This window comes from Vanellus vanellus (genome assembly GCF_965231255.1).
Source record: "Vanellus vanellus genome assembly, chromosome: 1".
NCBI classification, from domain to species: domain Eukaryota; kingdom Metazoa; phylum Chordata; class Aves; order Charadriiformes; family Charadriidae; genus Vanellus; species Vanellus vanellus.
Window position 1 is genome coordinate 71,210,543 of NC_138905.1, and position 24,673 is coordinate 71,235,215.

Consider the following 24,673-nt stretch of genomic DNA (forward strand, 5'->3'; position numbering starts at 1 on the left):
TTCGAGATATCGACGCTATTGTTAAACAGGAGCAAAAAACCCCAAACCTGTTTTGTGACAGTTATTATGAGCTGTGTTGAGATGAACTGTTAAACTTTATTGCAAATACTTTCAAGGCTTTCCTGAAAAATATGACAAGACAGCAGAAAGAGCTCTGGCTAAGGCACACACTTCTATCCTTAGTAGTAGGTATGGTGTTGGAACGCTGTATGAAACTCTATAAAACCTCTAAAGCCACACTCATAATGGAGTCAGACTTAAACGTTACATGTGAAATCAAAATGCAAAGACTCATATGCACATAAGAATCTCTAAATCAAAACAGCGTGTCTTTTTTCTGGTCCCTAAGCTTCCCTTTGGGGGGATGAAGATTTGTCAGCCCAGTGGTCATCGACTATTTCTGTCTCGCGCTCCCAAGGCAGAAATCCTGGAGCGCAGACTATTTTGGGTGGTTTGTCCTTTGAGGATGAACTGCGATAGTGCAGCGCCTTTGCAAAACCAAGAGCTTTGCAGTGAGGAGAGCTGTGGAACTGAGTTGTGCAGGTCCAACCCCAGTTGCCTCTGCCCAGCAATCACCACCAAGCGGGTCTGTCTGCAGCCCCTGTAGTTAGAGATGTCTCAGGAAATCTTTGAGGGGAGCAGTGGAAGGAGCAAGAGCAGACAGCTGAGGGGGGATGAGGGTGTACATGCACATTCTGCATGTGAGCATGTGAAGAGGAGTGTAGGAAGGTGAAGTAGTTGCAGAGTCATCCATTCCATACATTCTGCCTAAACAGTGGATGAAGAGTTGCGCGGCATTAAATCCTACAGGTTAACCAGCCCGTCTGACCTCAGATTAGCTACATCTGGTTGTCGCAGCTGCAGGACACCTGCTTTGTGCAGTACCACTGATTTTCCTCCGTGTCCCCATCAGATAAGCCTGAAATGAGACGCATGTCTGTGTGTTGCAGTGCTGGAGTGGGACGAACGGGAACCTTCATAGCCCTGGATCGGCTCTTACAGCACATCCGTGACCACGAGTTCGTAGACATATTGGGCTTGGTGTCTGACATGCGGTCCTACAGAATGTCCATGGTGCAGACAGAGGTAAGATCCGTTCACTTTAACATTGTGAATGTATCATCGGATCTATTTCATACCTCTCTGTGGCATGTTCATGTCCAACAACTGTTGTTCCCCCTGAAAACTTGATAAAATAGCTATAAATAGACACAATTAAGTTTTTTTTCTTCATTGTAATATTGTCGTGTTCTTGATCTGCTGCATAGGTGGGTCTGATAACACATCTACAGTCTCACTGATGTCTTCCAGAGGGGATGAGTTATTCTCACCTTCTGTGAAATTTCACATGCAAAAAATGCATTAGAAGAGATTAACATACGAAATTTTCCAACCATTTTGAAGAGGGCTTGCTAAGGGGATTAATGGCACGTGAAATGATATCAGTATTGGACAGCCATTCACGCTTGTTCAAGAGGGTATCATCTAGCCAAGCGTAAGAGCTCAGTTACACAATAGTAATACAAATAACAAGCCAAACAGACAACAGGATTGTGAGTCTGCCCGACACCCTCCTTGCCCCCTCTCCCTGCCCAGATAACTACTGTGTAGTTCTCTTTCTGGTTTTAAGGCAAATGTCGGGAGAATAGTTATATTGTCAGAATATATAATGGAAAAAAATCACAAATTCTTTTCCAAAGCAGAAGCTTTTATGAATCTGAAACCTTCCCAGTTCCTGTACGAATGAGGGAAAAAATTTAAGCCTGTTGTACTCTCCACTGGTGAGACACAGTATAAGCTGGCAACCTCCATATGGCTGGAAGTGCCACCATCGCTGTTTGCAGGCGAGGTGCGGCAGATAATTTGTTGCCCAGGATTGTCAAATCCAGAGCAAAGCAAAGACGATTTAGTAGGGAGAGGGAGACAATAGGAGGAGGAGGAAAACCGGCAGTGACAAAAACTAGCATCTAGAAATGAAAAAAGGTCATGATTCTCAGACCGTTTTGGATCATTCCTATCAAACTACCACTTCTCATCACAATTCGCTATATTAATCCAAAGGCAGATCCTTATGTAAATACCAGTGAGACAAATCCTGATGGTTGATTTCAGCTGCAATTGCATTACTACTCCACAGGTGATGATTTTTTAAAATTTTATTTTATTTTATTTTATTTTATTTTTATGTACAAACTCATTGCCTGCCTGGAGCTGATGTCAAGGGCTGGGCTTTGGTGGTCACTGAGCTCCTGCTGCTCCAGGCAGTGGCCAAGCCTGGCCTTAGAAGTCACTAGGTGGCACTGGCATTCAGGTGCAGGGGCCACCGAAAAGGCTTTCCTTACAAAACCTGAAACCACACACAGCTCACCTGGCTTCACATTGCCTCCTACACTGGAAACTTGGCAGTGTCTCGCTGAGCAGTTTAAAAAAACAGATGGCACAGGCCCAAAAAGGGGGTTGGATTGGAGAACACCCTGAATTGAAACCAGTCTCTTCAAATTAGTGGGTGTGAGGAAATTCAGGCATTTCTGTGGTCTGAAACATGCTTCAAATTCACATTGATATCTCCTGGCATCAGCCAGATCACTGGGGACAGGAGCTGAAATCCAGACTCAGGTTTTGGGACAGTTGTTTTTGCTTGAAATCCTCTTGCTCCGTATGCCTAGTGCACGCAAAGTTAAGTGTAAGGATTCATCAGGGTTTGCCTCCTCTCTCTTTGAAATCTATAAGTCATCAATTAAGGTTATTCCAAATTGAATTACAGTGTTTAACCTGTATGATGATGATGCTTAGAAAAGCCAGTCCATAACCAAAACCAAAGATAACCACGGTCTTGTTGCACAGAAACCCACCCACAAATATAATGGTGCATGTGACTGACCTGACTTACTTATAGTGTCATTTGCACAGAGGTTGATAACTCCCCAGATAATTAACTGCTCTGTGAACAAAATCAGGTTTATTGGTAAAAAATCAAGCACTAAGGAACATGAAGTTCATTAAAATATTTCAGGTGTGTATGTGGTATGGATGCAATTTGTTGCACATGAAGCGTTCAGGTACCTTTCTGGGAATTAATTAATTCTCAGGCAATATAAAGTAGACCCACTTTAGCTCAGATCCAACTGAACTATCCCATCCCATCCCATCCCATCCCATCCCATCCCATCCCATCCCACCACAGAATGGTCAGGGTTGGAAGGGACCTCTGGAGATCATCTAGTCCAAGCCCCCTGCCAGAGCAGGGTCACCTACAGCAGGTTGCACAGGACAGCATCCAGGTGGGTTTTGAATGTCTCCGGAGTGGGAGACTCCACAACCTCTCTGGGCAGCCTCTTCCAGTGCTCTGCCACCCTCAAAGTGAAGAAGTTCCCCTCATGTTTAGATGGAACTTCTTATTTTCAAGTTTGTGCTTGTTACCTCTTATCCTGTCACTGGGTACCACTGAAAAAAGACTGTTCCCATCCCCCTGGCACCCTCCCTTTAAGTATTTATAAGTATTGATAAGATCCCCCCTCGGTCTTCTTTTCTCTAGACTAAAAAGACCCAAGTCCCTCAGCCTTTCCTCATAAGAAAGGTGCTCCAATCATCTTAGTAGCCCTTTGTTGGACCCTCTCCAGCAGTTCCCTGTCCTTCTTGAACCGGGGAGCCCAGAACTGGACACAGTACTCCAGATGCGGCCTCACCAGGGCAGAGTAGAAGGGGAGGATGATTTCCCTCAACCTGCTGGCCACACTCTTCTTGATGTGCCCCAGGACGCCATTGGCCTCCTTGGCCACCGGGGCACACTGCTGGCTCATGGTCATCCTGTTGTCCACCAGGACTCCCACGTCCCTTTCCACAGAGCTGCTCTCCAGGAGGTCAGCCCCCAACCTGTACTGATGCATGGGGTTATTCCTTCCCAGATGCAGTACCCTACACTTGCCCTTGTTGAATTTCATTAGGTTCCTCTCTGCCCAACTCTCCAGCCTGTCCGGGTCACGCTGTATGGCAGCACATCCCTCTGGCGTGTCAGCCCCTCCCCTCGCAACAGGACTGTACCCAGTACTGACCCCTGGGGAACACCACTTGTTACTGACCTCCAACTAGATTCTGCACCACTAACCACAACCTTCTGAGCTCTATCTGTGAGCCATCTGTATCCTCGTCTCCCTGCATCATTCAGGTTATTAATAAGTGATTATGATGCCAGGGCAGCCCAGGTGGATTTCGTGCTTCCCCAGCTGCTATCCGTAAGAATTGCGGGCTATTATTCTGGGAGGTGACAACTCACCGTACGTTGCGAGTGGCTGAGGAGGGAGAGACAGAGGCTGTGCCCGCTGTTACTGTGAACTATCAAACTGTTTCACTGCTTGGGTTTTCGTCATGCTTTCTGAGGCACAAAAATACTCGCTCATTTGGTCTTTTCTTCCAGGAACAATACATTTTTATTCACCAGTGCGTGCAACTGATGTGGCAAAAGAAGAAGCAGCAGTTCTGCATCAGCGATGTCATATATGAGAACGTCAGCAAGTCCTAGTTCAGAGTCACAGGTGGTAAGTCCGGCACGTGGGCCGTGCCCACAGCCTCGCGTCCCAGCTGCTCGGCAGTAACCAGTGGCACGGGTGTTTGCTCCAGGAGCTTTGCTGGGGGTTTGGAGCTTTCCGGGCCTCATCCCCCTCTGACCCAGTGTTCGCATGGAAAGGGTGAGGAAAATCCCTCTGGCCTCTCCCAGTAAGCAATCCGCTATACTTTCCGCAGCACTGTAAGAGTATATTGGCTCACTCATCGTTCGAAGAAAAAGAGGCTCTGGCAATCCTGACTGAGCCATCTGACCATTCCCTGCCATTTGTCCTAACACTCCTTACAAAGCCTAAAGGAGGGGTGGATTTTAATATCTTCAGTCATTCTCAAGTCACTGACCAACTGCCGGAGGCCAGCAGAGATTTGGGGATGCTCTGCCAGCACTGCTGTTGTGGGCGAGATGGTAACCAAAAAGCTCTGATGAGAAACAACGGGGAAATTTTTTCATAAATCTAGAACCAGGGAAGAGGGGTCTCAAACTGGTACTACCATTAGCACAAGCAAAGTGACCGTCTTTGCCTTTCCACTGAGCCCCGGTGCCTGACCTGTTGTGTGCCACCAGCCCAGCCCAGTCCCCGGCTGCAGAGTCACTCACGGCTCTGACCTACCAACTGGTGTGCTGGTGGGGACAAACTGTGAGGACGCACATCACTGCTGTTTAAGCTGATGGGCTTTAGTTCATTAGGTGGCAGTAAAAACCCAGCCATAACCTTTACAGTTCATTTTGGGTGAAGCAGGAAGCTGCAGACTTTCAACACATACTGGCACATCAAACAGCTGGGGCAGAGCTGGGCTGTGGGCACCACCACCACAGCCGTCTCTGGGGGGGTGTCTGTGGTGTTGCACACCCGTCTTTATTAGCCTCTGCGTACATCGTTCCCCTGCCTGTAAAATGAACCCCAATTTGCCTCACTTTTCCTAAGTCCCGGTAGTTTACCATCTAATCAGGGCCCCAGAGCCCGGCTGCTTGTACTGGTGGGCTGCAGCCCCAGCCTGTACAGAGGGCTGGTAAAAAAAATAAATGCCACGAACTGTATTTATGTCCTTTTTTTTTATTTCTAAAGCATGCTGTTTGTCTGGTTCTAGGTGAGACCATGAAGCACACCCATCTTCCCTTGCTTCTGATTTTTTTCCTTTTGACGGTTTGAACGGCGAGTTGTTCTGCCAGGAGAGACCGCTGCTTTGCAGTACACGGACAATGAAAGAAAGAAACTTTAAATTTCTGAAGCACTGGGGAGACAAAGCCTTAACGAGCCTGCGGTGTCTTTTGAACTGTTTAATTTCTGGACATTTTTTAAAAATACTGGACCAAATTCAACTAAACAACATGAAGGAAAAGACACTATATGTGCATAAAATAGATTGCTCCAGAGTGTTGGGTTTTCGTTTGGTACTTTTTGGTTAATTTTTCTAATTTTTTATTTTTTTTTCTGTGCAGGTTGGGCTTAAGGTTAAAGTAAGTGCAATATTTTTTTAATGGTTGACTGAAGAGTTTTCTTCATGTGTCACTGGTCTGTGCTAACGTCCATAGGAGAGCAGGCATTGTTAGTATCTAATAATACCTCATTAGTGAATAGCGAGGCATGAATATACATGAAGAAATCTGGAGATTGTGAAGAGAAAAGGGGATGGGAGGGGGTGGGGAGGGTTGCTGGGTACATGGATTTGACTGGTTCCTACAGCACTGATGTACGTGGGGTCTGGGGGGGGGGGGGGGGGGGAGCACAAGACCCGAGGAACGGACTGACGAGCAGAAATCCAAACCATGAAGCCTGAAGCTGAAGCAGGCAGCCGACACTGAGAGAGGGGGTGGTTTCGGTTCTTGACTGTGCTACTACTAATTAAGCAGAGGGATTGCTCTTTTCACCGACCTTTTCAAGTGATGCCACTGATCAGGCTCTTGTTTTAGATGAAGCTAATCGAAGGGCAGCTGAGTTTCAAACCAGGATATCTTAGACTCCATTACTATAGCATTTAACTTTCCGAGCAGTCTATAGTGCCTATACCCCTCATTTGTTTATTATTTTTAACAAGTATTAACCCTGTGTAAAACAATGAAGCTGATTCAGGTTGGGGGGGGGGTGGGTGGGGGGGGGGTGGGGAGAAAAAAAAAAAAAAAGTGCTTTAACAGATGTAACTATTTCTCCGAGCCAGGAATTCACGATGTTACACAAACAAGGTTTTGGCATGTGAAGGGCTGGTTATCGCTTTATTGCTACAAGGCTGCCAAAGTGTCGGTATGGATTCCTGCAGGGGCTTTGGGGTCGGGGGGGGGGGGCTCTTTTCTTTTTCGCTGTCAGTTTCAGTTCTAGTCAGAATAATTAGCTCTCTCTATATATTTTTTTTTTTTGTCTTTGTATAATTCCGGTACATCATTGTGTATTGTGACATGGATGCTGTCAGAATGGATGTTGATGGCATTTTTGTAACCTGTTGCTTTGTGTCACCTCATTGGAAGTTAGCAGCAATGGTACTCAATGTAAACAAAACAAACTTGAACTGAAAGTAAACACACTGGATTGCTTACCTGTGAAGAAGTCACTATCAGCAAAACAGCAAACGCACCCACGTATGCTTTTTATTCCTTCTCCCCAGGGCCTGTCAGGGTACCAGGGTGGAGTTTGGTAGCTCAGCTACTTCCAGGAGCCTGATAACTGCCTTCAGATGATATTTGAATTTTCTTCTTCCAAAGAGTTATTCCACTAGCAGGTAAATAGGTGTATATTCCTTTAACACCTACTTCATCATGGTATCGGTTACAATGGAAAACTTCCTTCAAAGTGTCCCATACATATTATGCAAAACTGCGTAGACTTAACATAATCCCCCAAATAAAACAGGTCCTTGTGAAGGGTACTGAAGAAACAGGACTCTACTTCTGATTATTAAATGGGTATGATATGAATTGCCCCCTCCTTTCTCTTTCCATGCATCCAATACTATTTCCACAGTTTCCCTTAAGCCCAGTCCTAAAGCAGTGGTGCTGTTTCTCTAAATAAGATGCATAGAGATGGGTGCAAAAGGGCAGAGCGCACTGTCTTCAGGGAGCAGATCGCTAACAAGAAGGGCTTCCATGGCACGTGTTTCTCTCTCATTTCACCAGTGCACCTCAGCTGGAGGGCTTGCTGCTTCAGTAGGAACAGCAAAGATTTGTCTGGCCTAAGTCAAACAGAAGAAAGAATTACAGATGAGCACTTGACCATTCAGACCTCGCCTTCATGTTTGGTTTGTTTTTTTTTTTTAAATATATTTCAGAGTTTTATTATATGTTTACTCAGAAAATACGTTCACATCCCTCTAGAGAACTAGCAGGGAAGGAAAAAGAAAAAAAAAAAAAAAAAAAAATCACCAACCCACAAATGTCCTTGCTTTCTTATCTACTGCCTCCTCCCTCCTGCTGGCCATTGCCCATTGAGTCTACATTTAGTCTGTATCATAGACAAGTGTAAGCAGGTTACTTTTAAAAAATTCATAATGTGCCCACAAAATATCACAGTGTGAGCTGGTTGTAACAGAAGCTTGGCTGAACATGACAGGGTACAAGATTGTTGCAAAGATGCCAAAATCACATTGTTGCAAATGATACTGCCTGAATAGCATGAATTTACTAGACAGGTTTTTGAATGCATGTCAAGAAATTATTCCATTTGCACAGTAACAGGTGTGTGTTTTTCCTTTAATAGCTACTTAATCACAAAATCAATTACAATGAAAACGCCTTCAGAAAAATACCTTTTCCTACCCCATCTGGTACACAAAACTGTCTATGGAAATCACCTCTCACAGAGTTCAAGACATAAGTAAAGCAATGAAAGAGTCTGGAAGACATTGTGACTCAGAGGACTCGTGCAGAGCCTTTTAGCCTGAGTCAACATATTGTACTTTTGGGTTTACCTTGTCACGCTCCTTAAAGCAAGTCCAAAAAAAAAAAAAAAAAAAAAACCCGAATGTTTTGGACTCATGCTGCATGTTGATATGGTTTCCAGCATCTGGCAAAATAAAACTCTTTAAGTCATCACAGCTGTAAAACTGTCTGAAGCTTCAGGATAGGTAATAGCTGTTTTTTTTTTTTTAATTATGGGTTTCATGCCTATAGCTCTGCTGCCACCATAGATGTTCTCCATTGATCTGCTGCTCTTACAGCATCTACTGCCCCAGATGCATGTAAAAGCAGCTCTGCACAGTGAGTGACCATTAATCAAAACTAGGGCAGGTTTTCTCCTTGTTGCCTCATGCTGTGCACGTTGCCAAGGGAGGAACAAACAAGTAAACCTAAGGACATGTCTTAGAAGAGCTAAGACATTGTTAGAGCCACGTGTGAAAGCGCTGTCTCTCCTAGTACGCCCTGTGCAGTGAGCCCTGACATACTTGGGTCTTCAGAAATGTTTCCTTCCATCCTCACACAAGGATTAAGAACAGGCTGGGAAGCCGTACTTGTGCTTTACTTCATGTTTACAGTTTTTTTTTCCTGCACCTAAAGAAGACAAAGTTGCCCCTTCGCAAATATTCAACATCATAATCTCACGCAACGAAAACGGCCCTTCCCTCCCTCCTTGCCCAGTTCATTAACCACAGCGTCATACCCCCTCCCTCCCACTTCTAACTTTTTAAAGGGCGTGTATGACAACAGTCGTTTCATTCAGGCAGGCCAAGCTGTTGCTTTCAGCCATTTCTTGTGAAAGGGCAATGGTGTTCGTGCTGCTGAAATGGACGGGAGCAAGGACAAGCTTTGCTGCTGCTGTCACAAGCAGCAGCGGTAGCTAGGAAGCATTTAGGAAATCTCCCCCTTTTCTTTTATCTCATCTCCTCTTTTAATCTACAAATATTAGCAAGAAGTAGAAACACAGACTAATATCTTGATATTGGGTTTGGTCTGGAAGCTGAAAGTAATAACGCTCATATGTGAAGGTGGGAGGCCAAGCGCAGAAATAGTCTCTCAAATACTCCTGGTACATCAGACTTCATAGAATCACAGCATAGTTTATGTTGGAAAGGACCTTGAAGATCATCTAGTTCCAATGCCCCTGCCACAGGCAGGGACACCTCCCACCAGACCAGGTTGCTCAAAGCCCCATCCAGCCTGGCCTTAGACACCTCCAGGGATGGATCTTCCACAACTTCTGTGGCCAACTTGTTCCAGTGCCTCACCACCTCCACAGTAAAAAATTTCTTCCTGATATCTAATCTAAAGTTACCTTCTTCCAGTTTGAAGCCATTACTCCTCATCCTATCATCACTACACGCCCTTGTAAAAAGTCCTTCCCCAGCTCTCCTGTAAGCTGCCTTTAGGTACTGGAAGGCCACCATAAGGCCTTCAATTCTCATAATCTAAAATCTGAATAGTTACAGGTTTCCTAGTTAGAAAGACTTAATTCACATCATACTAGTTGTTATTCATGGGTTTCCTATTTTTCCCTTGGTTAAATTAGCAAAGTGGTGATGTTACTGTCCAGCAAAGCACTTCCAGGGTCACTTTCAGAGTTTCCCAAACATTGATGAATACATTCAAAGTCACTGGGAAAGCTCTGCACATTTCAGAATATCATCTCATTTTGGATACCTACTTCCCCATAAACCAATGATTTCTGCACGCATCAATAATGTGGAAGTCTGCACTTATTTCCCGCCCCCACCAAACCCACCAACTTTTATAGCGCACAATACTTCGGAGCAATAAAAGTATGTATAAAAATCTCATTTATAGATCACAATTTGTCTGAGCAAAGCACTGTTTAACATTTGAATTGCTAGAAGGTAAAAGTAAACAGTTCCATGCTTCAATACGGTTAGAAGTGTTTTTTACAAATTAAACGTGAAGTTTCACAGTGGTTTTCTCTCCCCATGGCATCCCAAGGGGAGACTAAAGGCGTGGGAAGAAGTGCCTTGCTGATGTTAAAAGGTATGTATGTGCTTAGAAAGCATAAAACTGCTGAGTGAACATACACTGCTAAAACTCTCTCCCTCCACCCAGTTAAAAAGGCAGACTCGATGGCAGAAAAATAGCAAAGTAGCTCCCGTGTTATCAAACACAACTCTTTTCTCTTTTTTCCACATTTAATAAGGCACTTTTTGTCATTTAAAAAACTGTTTCGTTTCCTTTTCAAAGACACTTTTCACATACCACATCTTTCTAAAATATTAGTGTAAATACCAAAATCCTCACTGCTCAAATCCTAAAGAAAACATTTTGAACGTAACACTGCCTTATACCAGTGTTTTCATTTAAGACACTGAAGATTTTGATGAAAACATTTTCTTTTCATTTGACGAACCCCAAATGAGAACTCCTTTTGATTTCTCATAACTGTCAACAAGCTGAAAATTCAAAAACTACACAGCAGAGGGGTGAAGGTCCCTGCAGCGCCTTAAACCATCAAGGAAATTCCAGCAACAAGGAAAATACCTGCTTTAATGCCACTCAGATTTCACAGACCGTAACTCAGAAATCAAAGTCTAGTTCAGCAAAGTTAAAGGATAAAATACAACTTGTCTTGTACTGGGTTGTTAAGTCATTAATAGTTAATTTTAAAACTATGAAAAAACACAGAAACAAGGAAACCAACCAACCCCCAAATCCCTGTATTATTCTGCTTATCGCGTAAGTACACAGAAGGGGTTTCCTGTTTTCCTCCCAAGTATCTCCAAAGATGTCCCTGAGCACACTGACCACATTCAAACTTGTCTGGTTCTTTCTATACAGCTTGAGAGCTACACAGAAATCCAGATTCAAAAACCCACTTGTGAAGCCACCTCTTTTCTCTCAGAGAAAAAACACGGGTGCTTCCTCCAAGACCTCCGCGTGCCAAACTCCACAAAGTCTGAAGGGTCTCAGAGCTGATGCCTCCCTCCTTTTGGGAAAAAGCAAACTGTCTGCTGACTGCTAGAATAAGTTTGCAGAGAATATGAATATTGGCTTCATATTTTGGTAATTAACCGGGGAACAAAGGTGCAGGTAACCACCGAAGTGCCTTTTATGGAATCAGAGATACTTTCCATGAGAAAATACAGTGACTCTAATTTTTAAACATGAGATCCAAAGTCCTTTTCAAAAGTTTCCTACTCTTGTACTTACAAGTAATGAAGAATCTATGTAAGAGTAGCTTCAGATTTTCCTTTATTTTCTTTGTCATCCACCACCCAGTGTAGGGGACGTCGCTGTACAGTGAATGCTATTCAGGCTAGGTATGGATGCTTACTAGAGTCGGGAAGAGGGAATTACAAATGTGACTCAGAGAATACATCAAGCCTTTGGAGGACTGGGCTTGACCTTCAATGATAGGAGCAGTGAAACAGACAACTTCCCCCCATAAAGCTATGTATATAGGTTGAATGGATGCAGTTATCATGCAGGTGTGCTGGTTCAAGTGTTTCCTAAAAGGAGAATGCGATCGAGAATCATCGTTTCTTTCACTGGGAAAGACAAGAAACCATTTCTTACTAACTGCTATGGCAGTTGGAGTCCTCGGTTTGGGATTTGTCCCTTCTCGACCCATTTTGGGGAAAGACTACATTTAAATGACAGATGTAGAATGTACGTACTTTTCAGAGGCATAAAGAATATATATTAAATGTAAAAATATACATAGACACATAATGAACACACAGAAGCATTTGTAAGGGCATTTACAATAGATGGCACTAAACACCTTTATTTAGATTTTTAATTTTTCTTTTATGAAAAATGAATAGGATTCTTTTTTCCCTTGTACACAGAGGAAGAGCAAACTAATGGCAAAAATCAAGAATGCTTTCTTATTTCAATACCATCTTTGCAGCCACAAAGATACAACTGTTTAACAGACAAGAAATACTGTTTATTGCAGACTTTAAGCTGATTCATGTGAAAAAGGCACTATGAAACTTAAACTAGACGATTAAATTTGTCTAAATTAAGTGATATTATATATTATATATAATACATATATTATATATAAAATCACACGACCATGTGAAATAAGAGAACATTTTTGTGACAAAAATCATTGCCTCTTCAAAAATAATATCTGCTGGGAGGGATGCTTTCTTTTCTCCCCCTTTTGCCTCCAGGAATACACTTCTCCAAAAGATTACATTGATAAAGGAACAACAGCTTTTTACATAAGGAAAAACTGACATCTGGGTTCAACACACAAAAAAGTATAGATTATACACTGTTCTTTTGATGGGTTAAGTTACAAACAAAAAAAAAAAAGCAAATATATTTAAAAAAAAGTACAGCAAATTATTTCATGGCTACCTACAGCAGATCTGGTCAAGTCTTTGAGCTGTGTTACTATTTTCTAATTATTCCTTCTTGTGCAATATTATAGTTCATCACAAGTGAAGTACTGATAAAATCGATGTACAGAGTATTATTTTGCTATAAACAGCATCATTAGTAATAAAACATCTTGGGAGTGATGCAAGAAAGATTCAGTCTATGTTGGGCTGCTGTTAATTCTCTAAACATTTCCTCTCTTATTGCTGGCATCAACGACTTCACTAAACATCCCGCAGCCAAATGCATGACAAGAAAGTCTGAGCCAAAAAGATGGACTTGCAAACTACAGCAAGAGATGGGGTTCAGAAACTTATTATTACTGAAGGGTCCAAATGTTTGGGGTTTTTTTTGTTTTTTTTTTTTTTTTTTTTTTTATTGCTGGCTCAGCTTGCCTCGGATGAATCACAAAGATGCGTTCCAGTTTATCTGTCATAGAATGGTTAATTCCATAAAGCCAAGACTCATCTTTGGGTATAAATGAATCACGTGCCAATATTTTCACCTGTCAGAAACCTCCACTGAATTTCTCATCTGTTCATTTTTAATGACGAGAAGCTAGCAGCAGGTACTTCTTTGGAGACTACTGCAAATTTTCTTTATGGTGGCTAGGTAACATTTACGATATTATAAGACATTCCCCTGCACTGCTTCCTAAAGCAAAGCTGGATGGTATAATGCTATGGGCAATGGAATTAAAGAAAAGAGGAGAGACATTTTAGTGGCTGCTTCCTTCATCAAAGGACTCCACACCTGAATCTGTGGCAGCTGCACTGATTTTTTCTTGTCGTCTTCTCATAATTTCTTGCAGTTCTGAACTACCACTGTTAGCCTATAAAAAAAAAAAAAAGAAAAAGAGTTTACTTGTGGTTTTGACACATGATGAAGATCCTCTGCCAGCATTTTATTAAGATAGATGTTTGAACAACTTAAACTCACCTTACACTAAGAATCTGGTTAAATAACATTTGGAATAGGAAAGGATTTACACCATCCTTAAATGTGGACCAGGAAAGAACCTGTAGACTATTAAAAGTGTCAGCTTGACTTTTAGCACTGCTGAGCATCTTTAATTCTCACGCAAGCCCCTGGAAGTGTTGGATATTTATGAGGTGAAATATGGCCTCAGTAAAAGCGGGGTTAAAACCCAGCAAGTTTGTTAGGATTCCACCCTTGAGTACTTAATTATCACGGCAATCATATTTAGAAATGAAAGCACATAAACCCTTGGTGGGTTTAGATTTATGTAACCACAAAATTCATGTACGCCCATGGGTTTGCACAGCCAGGGCCTAAATACGGATTGAGATACCTAATCTTAGTATCCGACATTACACAATACACCATCATGCAATTTGGCTGGTCAGAGACACAGGTTTCAAACTTACAGTAGTAAGAATTGAATCATATTACTATATTAGCAACAGCGGAGTATTGTGAGGACAAGGCCTCATTTCACCTTTCAGGGTGAAAAACAGGTCTGCTGAGCTAGCTGCAAACAGATTACTTCAACAATGTAAACGAAGTTATTAGCAAGGCCAGGACACGTATCCACCAGAGCAGAACTTTCCAAAGCGTGCATGACTTTGAATAAAACTAGAGGATTATAAAGCAAGAGCCATATCCTCTATTGTGTTATTTGGCTGTGACGTGACCTTCCAAGCTTCAAAACTATCTTCCAAAATAGCCTCTGAATAAAGAAGCAGAAACCGGTTTTGAAATTTGTGAAGCAAACTTCAGGACTGTTAAGGGGAAAATCCTTCAATTGATTCTGAACTGTGAAAATTTATCCCATGAAATAAAATTTAATTTAGATTTATCCAATTATATGCATTACAATGCATTACCTGATGCCATTACCTGACAGACAGGTTAGGTCTTCACAGGGAGGGAGGCTAGGATGCTTCTCCTAGATAAATTACCATTGCTCTTTCTCCCAGAGTTGAAGGGCAAAGCAGGGGGCTTATCAATGACTCTCTGAAGGGGAGTGAGCAGTTTTATTTGTCTTAATTCATCTTGTCCTTTCCTACTTGGTTTCATATACAGAGCAAGAACGGCAGTCACCAATTACTGAAGTCACGCATAAAAACCGTCAGCAGATACCCGACAATGTGCTTTATCAGAGGTCACGTAGAAATATTTTTCTGAAAATGACTGAGCAGCCGAGGCTGAAACAGTTTACTTTCCTGATAACATCAGTAACAACATGACTGTACTGGAATTCCAATTACAAAATACTGAATTCCTCTGCCTGAGGTAGAACAACACTAAAAAGAACATTGCAGCCGCATAAAGGTGAAGATCTGGCTGTCCGCATTTGGGAATGCGGCCCCAAATCTGAGAGGTAGGGCTGTCACTGTCCTGCAGAAATGGTATGAATCCAGAAACATTTGTGGAAGACCCCAAGTAGAACTAACAAAGACAAGGCATGGGGCTCTGTAATGCTAGAGAGTCTGCGGGTTTGCTCTGTCTCTGGCTATTATTGCTAATTGTACTTAACACTGAGGTCATTTACTGCAACACAACACCGCAAGTACTACATAAGGGATGCCAGAGAACTGAACGAAAATTTGACACTGATTAATCATGTAGGACAATTATGGTGGTCAAACCCATAACTCAGTAACTGCTTATAAAAAACATTCAATTGTAAAATAGGCCCGACACTGGTAAAAGTATGTGTGTGCTTAAATGCTTCTCTTATTAGAAGTGTTTCTAGTTTGGGCAGTAAGAACATAGCTCTGCTTAGAACACACAAGCTCATCTTTGCTAGGTCATATGTAGACATTTTGGCTGTGATACTCATATTCCTATAGCTTCTCTTAAACAAGGGCAGCCTTCCTAAACCCTGCGACTTAGAATATTACAGGGATAGAAAGGAAGATGCATCTTAATGTTTTGGGTAATTCAGCAAACAACAGGCTAAAACTATCAGGAATCGCATGCATTCTGAAATCCATCATTTAAAACTCAAATAACTTAGGCAGAAATACATGTTTCAATTACCTTTTCACTAACAAAATCCAATGACCTTGTTAAACTCTCAGTACCTGTTTATTAACACTTGTCGAGCATTTATTACACAAGGTTTGACTGTCCAGTTTCCTACAGAGCTAGAGTGAACTGAGGCAAGCAGAATAACAGCACGGCGGAAAAAAGGACAGACTTCTACCACCCAGTGCATCTCTGCTTTTCAAACCGACTTCCACCACAAAGGCACTTCCATCTCTGTACACAGAAGCCTTATTTATGAAACTGAAGTAAGATCGTTGACATTCCAGAAAAGTTGAAGAATACACATACATCTTCACTAGGAAATGATGGATTGCACTGGACTGTAGTGACATATATTCCCAAGAATAAAAGTGAAATATTTCTCCCTTCCTCTCACCGGAAAACAGCTTGAAGAAGGGGATTAAAGTGAGTTTAACAGCGTTAGAAAGCAAGACACTCTGATCCACACTGATCAGCTATATTGTAAAACATGCATCATCATAAACTTGTCCTTAAAAATATGCCTGGTAGTTAAAAGTTTAAAATCATTGGGGCAAAACAGCCCCAGCTTCATGAGGGGATAGAAACACATTTTAAACGTCTTCACTATTTTCTTTTAAACAGGTTGTGAAGAATATAGCTCCTCATGTGGGCTAGTCTCACCTCCAGACAGTATCGAGTCCATTACTTGCCACAGCAAGTTTTTAAAAAATAAGTAGATGCACCTGCAATTTTCCTCATTTAAAATTGGTAAGCGTTCTCCCTAGCCCAATTCTGTATACAAGCTTTTAAGGTGTTTAAGGAACAATACTACTGTAATTAAAGCAAACTGCAACAGAGCAATGAATAGAGGCATACAATACTTTTATCCTTAGCTCAGTAATTCTGCTAGCACAGTGTCAAATGTGTTTTCCCCCGCTTAGGAACCCACCAAAATACAGGTGCCCCCAGTGTTTGACCTGAAAGGCCTCAAGATTCAACAGTGAGCTCACTCTACCACTTTCTCAAACCTAATAAATCAAATCTCCTCTACAAAGATAAAGCAAAACTAATTCACCACCACCAAAAGCGCCAGGAGTATCTATTTGTCCAAGCACCAGGAAAAGCAAGAGGCAATAAAAACAGCATTTTACTCACTCCTATTGTTTTCCCTTTTCGGTTCATTTTGTCTTCTTGCAGCCTGATTACAGTCTTAAACTTGATTACTACCATGGACTGTTTCCTAACACTTTGTGTGTTTGTTGTGTCCACTTTAGAAGTGGGGGGATATCCCACCTGGTGTTTTGGCAGATGCCATTTCAATGGATTAATAACAAATAACTCAGGTACAAATAATCCTTATCAACATGATGGGACCTGAGAAAAAGCCAGCTGTCTTGCAGAAATAGCTATTTATTTCTATAGGTTCAAAAGCAAAGACCCAGCATTAGGTGAGTAAGAAGAGTTATACATACCTCCAAGGCAGATTTCTGTACCGTAATTTGGCTGTAGACTCTAGACCCTTCTGGACAAACGGTCTTCAGTTCCTCTTTATTGAGGGAGAAAAGCTGAGCACCCGTCAGCACGCCAAGGCTGTTGACAGTCCTGGGGTCACACCAAGAGAACAAACAATAAGCAAAAATACACTAGCCAAAGGAGAGAAGCAGGCTGGCTTCATCCCACGTTGTCTCAGATAGGCCTACTAAATCAAGACAAAACTCAATGCAACAGACCTCTTGAAGTCAATTCAGTATCTGTTATAACAAGTACCTTTTGGTGGAGGCTAATATATGTATTTTTTTTCCCCTAAATATATCTATAACTCTATAATCACATTGATATATGTGGATATACATTACCTACACACATATATACATAAATATATATATATATATATGTAAAAAAAAATTCTTTTTTCCAAGGGTGCAGCTGACGTGTCTTGATTTTCAGAAGGCTGCTTGATTTTAAAAAGCGGGCAGACCATATCCTAATTGCTGACAGGAAACGAATTTTAAGAAGTTTTTTTACATTTGCCTTCAAACTTACACAGGGTTGAATCCTTTGGACTGCAACCACGCTTTCACATCCTCAGGCGAAGAGTCGTAAGTGATGTTGACTACCGGGATGTTCGGTCGTGGCACGTGGAACTTCCTCTGGGCAGCGCTCCGGCCGATGGTGAGTCGGTGAACAAGTTCATCCTGCACCTCCTCCATCTGCGATTTCCTGCCTAGAGAGAGAGATGTCCCACAGGAGCAGAAGTTATTCCCTGGGTTGCTTTATCAAAGTCATGTCACTTCTTATACTGCACTTTAAATCTTTTGTTGTGTTTTTTTTTTTTTTTCTTTACAGATTCATTCACTAGATCTGACTGAATTATTATTCTCCTTTTTCTCCAGGGAAAATTTCAATATTCCCACTCCTCTTTTTGCAAAACAAAACAAAAGCAAAAAAAAAAACCAAAACACCAAAATTCAACTGAGACTCTAGAAAGAGGACATGAGCTTGATGTTGCACAGGGGTGTAGATCAGTCTGACAGCACCCGAGCTGTGAAGAAAATGGGCATGGAGAGTTATTCAATTGTCATAGTCTGCGTTTCTTCAAATAGAAGCAAGATATTTTAAAAATGAAAACAGATAAGATGATGAAGAATGTAAGATTGCTTACACAGTGGAAAGACAGCACTTTCCACAAACATTTTTTAATTGAAAGCTCAACTTCTTAGTGCAAATCAAGGTAGGCAAAAAAAATTCACTGCTGCTGACACAGATCACCTTACATCCAATAAGCTATTACAGTGATCACATTCTTGAAGGTTTTTTAAGAAATTCGAATTGACTCCAAGCCTGCAGTGACTGGTTAGCTGAAACAATGCCACACTTTGCCTTAAAAAAAGAAGAAGGAAAAAAATAAAAAGTAGTTGCTCTCACCAGAGACACAGGAATTGGGCAAGACTTTTTTTTTTTTTTTTAAACAAAACTGTACAAATTTGCTGCCCCACAGAACCCATTTGTCTGAAGCATTTAGTTCAGTTGCTGGTCATTAGCAGGAAACAAACTGAAATGCTTTTCGTGCATTTCAACAAAATCAATTATAATGATACTGAAAATTGTTTAAAATGCATATAAAAAGTTCTATGGATAATTTCACAAAAATAGGTAGAACCCAAAAGGGTGGGCACAGAGAAGATCCTGATTTAGCACAGTTAAACTGTCCATGCAGTAACTCTGGAATAACCATAAAAATCCTTTGACGCACAACTTTAAATGATCTCAAAAATTCTCAGGATTTCCTTACCATTATATTTTTAGCCATCATTATTCAACCTTCTCACTTTGATAAACAAAGAGTAACTACAGCACCTTCCTCTGATGCACTCAGATGGCAAAAGTTATTACTTTTCTCCCATTACACTGATAGCAACAGAGGAAAACACCACAATTTCAATAGGAAGAAAGCATAAGATAGCAAAAATGTTTCTTTTTCTACTTTCCTTTTATATTCTCCCAAAATGTCTCCAAGGATCAACATCTCTAGCCAGTTAGACAAATAAAAGCAAGATTTACATAGGCTTTTAGAATTATTTTTTAAATCACCCCAACAAAAAAGAAAAATCCTTGTTTTAGCCATTTTCTTTTTTCCCTTACAAAATCGCCCCGGGTTGAAAGTGGACAAAATATCTCTAGTAAAATATTTGAGGCATTCAGGCCATATTGTGTCGGGTCTTTTCCCCCAGAGTGTGAATCAGAAGTCAAAATGACATGTGCTCAGTGATATGTGAAGGTCTGAGATGGGATATACAAGTAAAGCCTTTAGGCAATGTTATCGAAGCGTGCATCAGATATTTTCCCAAAGAGGAAGAGAGAGAGAAAACTGCTATCTTCCTTCTATTTACACAGATTTTGAAAGGTTTATGTTTTACCTAGACCAAGACTATATCAAAAGATAAATATTTAGCTGCTAGATAACAGATTCTTAGTGTTGCTAAACAAGATTCCCTCGGTGTGAAGCAGGGACTACGTCCCGTGTTCTCTGCAGGGTTCAGGTGGGCATTTGGGCAGTGGGCATACAGGCAGGGTTGCCCATCACCTTTGGAGAGGCAGCTATTCTGCGAGGACTGGGAGGTACCTGAAGCCCATTAATTGGGCTTGAGAGACGGAGCTCCCCAGAGGGCACAGGAGCTCTTGTGCACGGCCCAGGGCCTCAGCGGAGGCTGAGAGGGCAAGAGATGTCTTGTAACCACTTAAGTCTACAACAGCCCTTCACACCTCAAGCCCTGTACCTGAAGCCGGGATGGTCTTCGCATTTTCCATCTGTAATGGATAGAGAAGGCCATAGCGGATTCAAGGAAACGCAACTGCTATGGCATGCAATGTCCTTAGATGGAAATAAATTGATCATTTTTTGTGCACGTGTGTGTGAAATTCACCCTCACTTTCCACATCTTTTATAACTGCTGGGGTTTATGATTTTATGTAGATAACAAACTGCCCAAAATGGGACAAAGGCAGAAGCTGGCCCTACTGTTTCTTTGGGAAATGGTAGTGAAGCCTGTTCCTCCTGCCAGGCTGTTCTCCATTTATAATTTCCAGTCAGCCACTCTGTTATGCGAAAATACCAAAAAGGTCCCAGAGCCTTCCTGAATTCAGAGCTTAGGCAAGATCTTGCCTACCACCAGGCAAGGTCAAAGCAGGCTCCACCCACAGAGGGTGGTTATCCAAGTCGGCACGCTTCCCATCCACTGGGGACAGGAGGGAAAAGAAGCCCTTCTGCAGAAAGAAGTACACCCGGTGCCAGTTTTTACCTCAGGTGGAAGTGGGATTTTCTGATAAGGCAGGGAAGGCAGAGGACGGGATAAGCTGCCAACTCTTGAACTGCAAAAAGGTCATTATTTTAACAGCTATTACTTTAAAAGCTATAGCAAATGCTTGCCTACAAGTTCTTTTTAAGCCAAGCAATCACATTAGTCAATAATTTCTGTCCTAAATGTAATTTAAGCAAAATTCTCCTAACCAAACTTTCAATACAGAGTAGGACCCTCAGCATCAGTTAGGCTTTATATTGACAACGTGGCCTTAAATCAGAACTTTTCATGACTGCCACACACTGCTGGATGCAGGTTACCGTGTGTTTCCAGCTAAAGTGCTATGGGGTACGTTCCCTCATGCTCCTAAGACAAGGACGTGGAAGTTTGCTCAGTGGCCTGCCAGCTGCTGTCGCTTTGACCAAGCTAAGGGGACTTGATTATAAGAGGAGTTTCCTACAACACCATTACAAGATGGATCCTATTCATCAGCCAGACCCATAAGTCTTCGTGCAAGCCTTGGACGCGTGTTTCAGAATGGATGACCAGGGACAGAAGTGTAAAAAAAAAAGCCTAATCAATTTTAAAAGCAATTTAGATTGTAATGCAGCAGTCAGTTCAGGCGGAAAATGTACATTAGCCAGAATACCAGCATGGGCAATTGCAGTGTTGAAAACCACTGACTGAAGATCCCAGAGAGTCATAAAAGGAGAGGATTAAGGACTGGGACAAGCACAGAAGTGTTTTGTCCCTGCTTACCATTGTGATCAGCGAGGGTCAGAACACACACACACATACAAAACGTGTTTTAAACATAGGGTTAAAGCTAAATATTTTATAAACGTTTACCTGAAACACAAGGTTTTAAGGAATTTAAGGATTTAGCAAAAGACACAGGAATGGGAGAAATACATTTTTGCTTGCTTCTTAGACAAACTTACGATCCACAGGAACTTGCTTCTGCTTCTGAGTGTCTCGTGCAACACTACCACCGCTGTCGCTAGAGGTGCTGCTTTGGCGGCTGATGGTTGCTGGTGCTTTGGGCACGGGAACCGGGATAGGTGCTGGTGCGCTAGGAGGGAGGGGGACAGCCACGGGGACAGGAGCGGGTGTTGGAGGTGGCGAAGGAGTAGCAGGAACTGGATCAGGTTGCTTCGCAACATAGTCCGTCCTTTGTTTCTGAAAAGATGCAGAGAGACTCAGTTTGACAGCAAAACTAGGACAAGACATCAGGCAAACCCAGGTTTCTTCAGAAAATGCCAGGATGCTTTGCACCAACTGATTTCATTTATTATACAAAGGCATCTGACTAGCCAGATATAGTTTAAAAATTTGCCAAAACTCGATTTGGAACCCATTTCCTTCTTTGTCGCACACAAAATTCACAGCAATGGCATCATCGGAAACACATTTCTTTCTTTTCAAACAGATGAGTTCTGTGAATGAAATTGTTTTTAAATCCCAAACTTTTATTACTTGGCACTTTTTAACAGCTTCCAAAATTTTTGAATTGTTGGACTTTATCAGTGCAAAAAATGTATATTTTAGAGATTTTATGTAAAATACAGTGAAAAATGAACATAGCCAGCCATACCTAAGCTTGACTAACTTCCAAACATCACTGAGGTTGGGATAACACATTGTTTCTGGAAGTGCAGACAACATTTAAGAGGTTCCTGCTCCCCCTACCCTTTCATTTGTGCCTTTTCAGCTGTCTGTGTGGTCGCTACATGCCACCTCAATGCAATATACCAATTTAAAAAAAACAATCCTCCTCCACAATTCTTGGACTAGGGCTGTTTTCTTCTTTTCCCCCACTTTACGTAACGTTCTAACAACATGCAGATTATCTTGCTGCTAATAACTAACTAGCAGGTGTCTCAAGAATGATTTTGGGGAATAATTTCTTTTCTCCTTCTTTACCTTTAGAATGGCACCCGTTACAGGAAGACGCATATATTTTCCCAAAGCAATCCCAATGACAGACAAGCCCAGAACTCATAAGCAACCAAGGCTACCCTTTCCTTTCAAACAGTTCAAACTCCACATCTCACTGTTTTAACACTGCTCCCTCTCCGCAGTTTTGGACTAACGCGTCTTGAAAGTTTAATATTAAAGTTTGTTTGCTCAATAGGGATGCCTCATCTCTCAGTTATGAGAAGTCTGCTTACTTTGGTATGAAAATAGATGAGTACATTCCCCAGATTCATTGCTCCTTCCTGAAATACTCTTCCCCATTTCCTTGGAGGCAGAAGGTTTACGGCAGATCAAGTAGGGAAATATTTGTAGGAGCCATATGGCAGAATCTGAGCAGCAGATCTCTGCCCTGACAACAATCAAACTTTCATTAAATGTCAGCAAGTGCCCTTATACAGGAATCCCCAACTCAGTAAGTCTAACTGATGGACAAGGCATTTTGCAGCGAATGTAAACTGGGACCATTACAGCTAAGCTATGCTGAGTTACACCAGCAGAAACTTTATCCCATCATCTTCTATGGCCAGCCAATTAAGCCTGGGGGAAAAAAAAATTCATTTAAATTGTAGTAGTCAGCTGCTGAAGCAAACGTAGTCCTACAATACATTCCCCATTAAACTTTTTTTGGTTTTGTTTTTGTTTTTTTTTTTTTCCCCTTAGCTTTTAATTGTTCAAAGGTATTAATCTCAATTATTTTGTGTCCACCTTGTGCAGTGCATTGTGGGAAGATTAAAAAAAAATTGCATGATTGACTTGTCTGTGTTCTACTACTTCAATGTTAAGACAATAAATGCTTTTTTAGATGTCAAATGCCAAGAAAAGTGAAATGCATAGTATAAAAGAGAACAAGCAGAATAATATATATTTAAGAAACTTGTCCTTTGGTGAAATGACAGTGCCCTACTAGATATATAGTAAATATACCATAATTTTTGATATATAGATGTACTATGGTATATCTAAAATCTTGTTAATGAATTTAAAAATTTTAACAGATATTAAAATGTTCTAATGATATTCAGATACTTTTTAAATCTTGTTCACAGATTCCAGTTGCTAGACTGTTATCCCCACAACGTACCCTCATGTGTGCCCTGATCTTTTTAAACAACATGCAAGGAAAAAAACAGGGCTTTTTTTATGGCAGAGTGGATTCATTACAAACCAAGGCATCAACTGCACATCACCACAATCATAACCCAGAAAAACTGGTAGCTAAACACTACACATAGCTCTCAATGGATGCCACCGATGTAGTTTCAAAACCACGTTGTACTGCAATCACAAGCCTCATCAAAACAACTTGCTGGAGTGAAAATAAAAATTAAACCGGAAGCATCATTCAAATTCTGAATTTACAGAAGAAACCACATTGAAATACACTTCAAATTGTGTTCAACAGTCAAAAGCCAATTATACATTCAAATCACAGTTAACATTTCTTTTCTTAACACTTCTTTTTTTAACTCCAGATCTTTTGAGGACATCCACACATTCATTCCATCACTTCTAGTCATCGCTACAAACAAAACAAGCATGCACTATGGAATTTGGTGACTACAAGTGCAAAAGAGTAATTTTTGAGGTTCAACATCAGAAGAGTAATTTTGTTACCTCTGACAGCTCTCCCAGCAATTGCTGTGAGGAAAATGGAGTAAATCACATCAAATAGTATTGTTAGAAAGAAAAAACAACTGCGTCACACATCATTCTTGAAATTTCATACACATTAGCAATTTAAAACAAAGGAACATCAGTGCTAATAATTACCTTTTCATACTCACTAAGCAACTCATAACATAGGGAGTTATTCTCACTTTCTTCTTTTGAATAATGAACAGAGTGTTGGCTACAAAATGTATATATGTGACACCATATAAGCAATGAGGTCTTTTCAAAGCACCTACCCAGACAGAAACCGAGAAAGAGGTTTAATAAAAAACAAAACCCAGACAAAAAACTGGCAATGGATTGAAGATCATAAGGTGAATGTATAGAACACTTGCAACTGTAGAACAGTAAGAATTAAGTCATGGCAGGTATTAAAAAAGGAATGTATTTATTTTAGCTTAAGAAACGTTGGCTAGCTTAGAAAATGAGG

General features: G+C 41.3%; 2 protein-coding genes across 3 annotated transcripts in view; one reads left to right on the plus strand and one right to left on the minus strand.

Annotated features, from left to right (window-relative positions):
• PTPRO (protein tyrosine phosphatase receptor type O) overlaps positions 1-4,519 on the plus strand; it is a gene marked incomplete at both ends in the record, with an annotated part of 160,891 nt that extends 156,372 nt beyond the window's left edge. Inside the window, 2 exons of the mRNA XM_082490674.1 lie at positions 951-1,086; positions 4,415-4,519. Of these exons, the coding sequence (XP_082346800.1) occupies positions 951-1,086; positions 4,415-4,519 (241 nt within the window). The remainder of the gene's footprint in view (positions 1-950; positions 1,087-4,414) is intronic.
• Positions 4,520-13,011: 8,492 nt separating this feature from the next.
• EPS8 (EGFR pathway substrate 8, signaling adaptor) overlaps positions 13,012-24,673 on the minus strand; it is a 103,677-nt gene continuing 92,015 nt past the window's right edge. For both annotated transcript variants that reach the window (XM_082498343.1, XM_082498344.1), the window contains exons 18-21: positions 21,537-21,774; positions 17,840-18,020; positions 17,269-17,398; positions 13,012-13,652 (exon numbers count right to left, since the gene is read on the minus strand). In XM_082498343.1, coding sequence (XP_082354469.1) covers positions 13,539-13,652; positions 17,269-17,398; positions 17,840-18,020; positions 21,537-21,774 — 663 coding nt within the window. In that variant the 3' untranslated portion in view covers positions 13,012-13,538. The remainder of the gene's footprint in view (positions 13,653-17,268; positions 17,399-17,839; positions 18,021-21,536; positions 21,775-24,673) is intronic.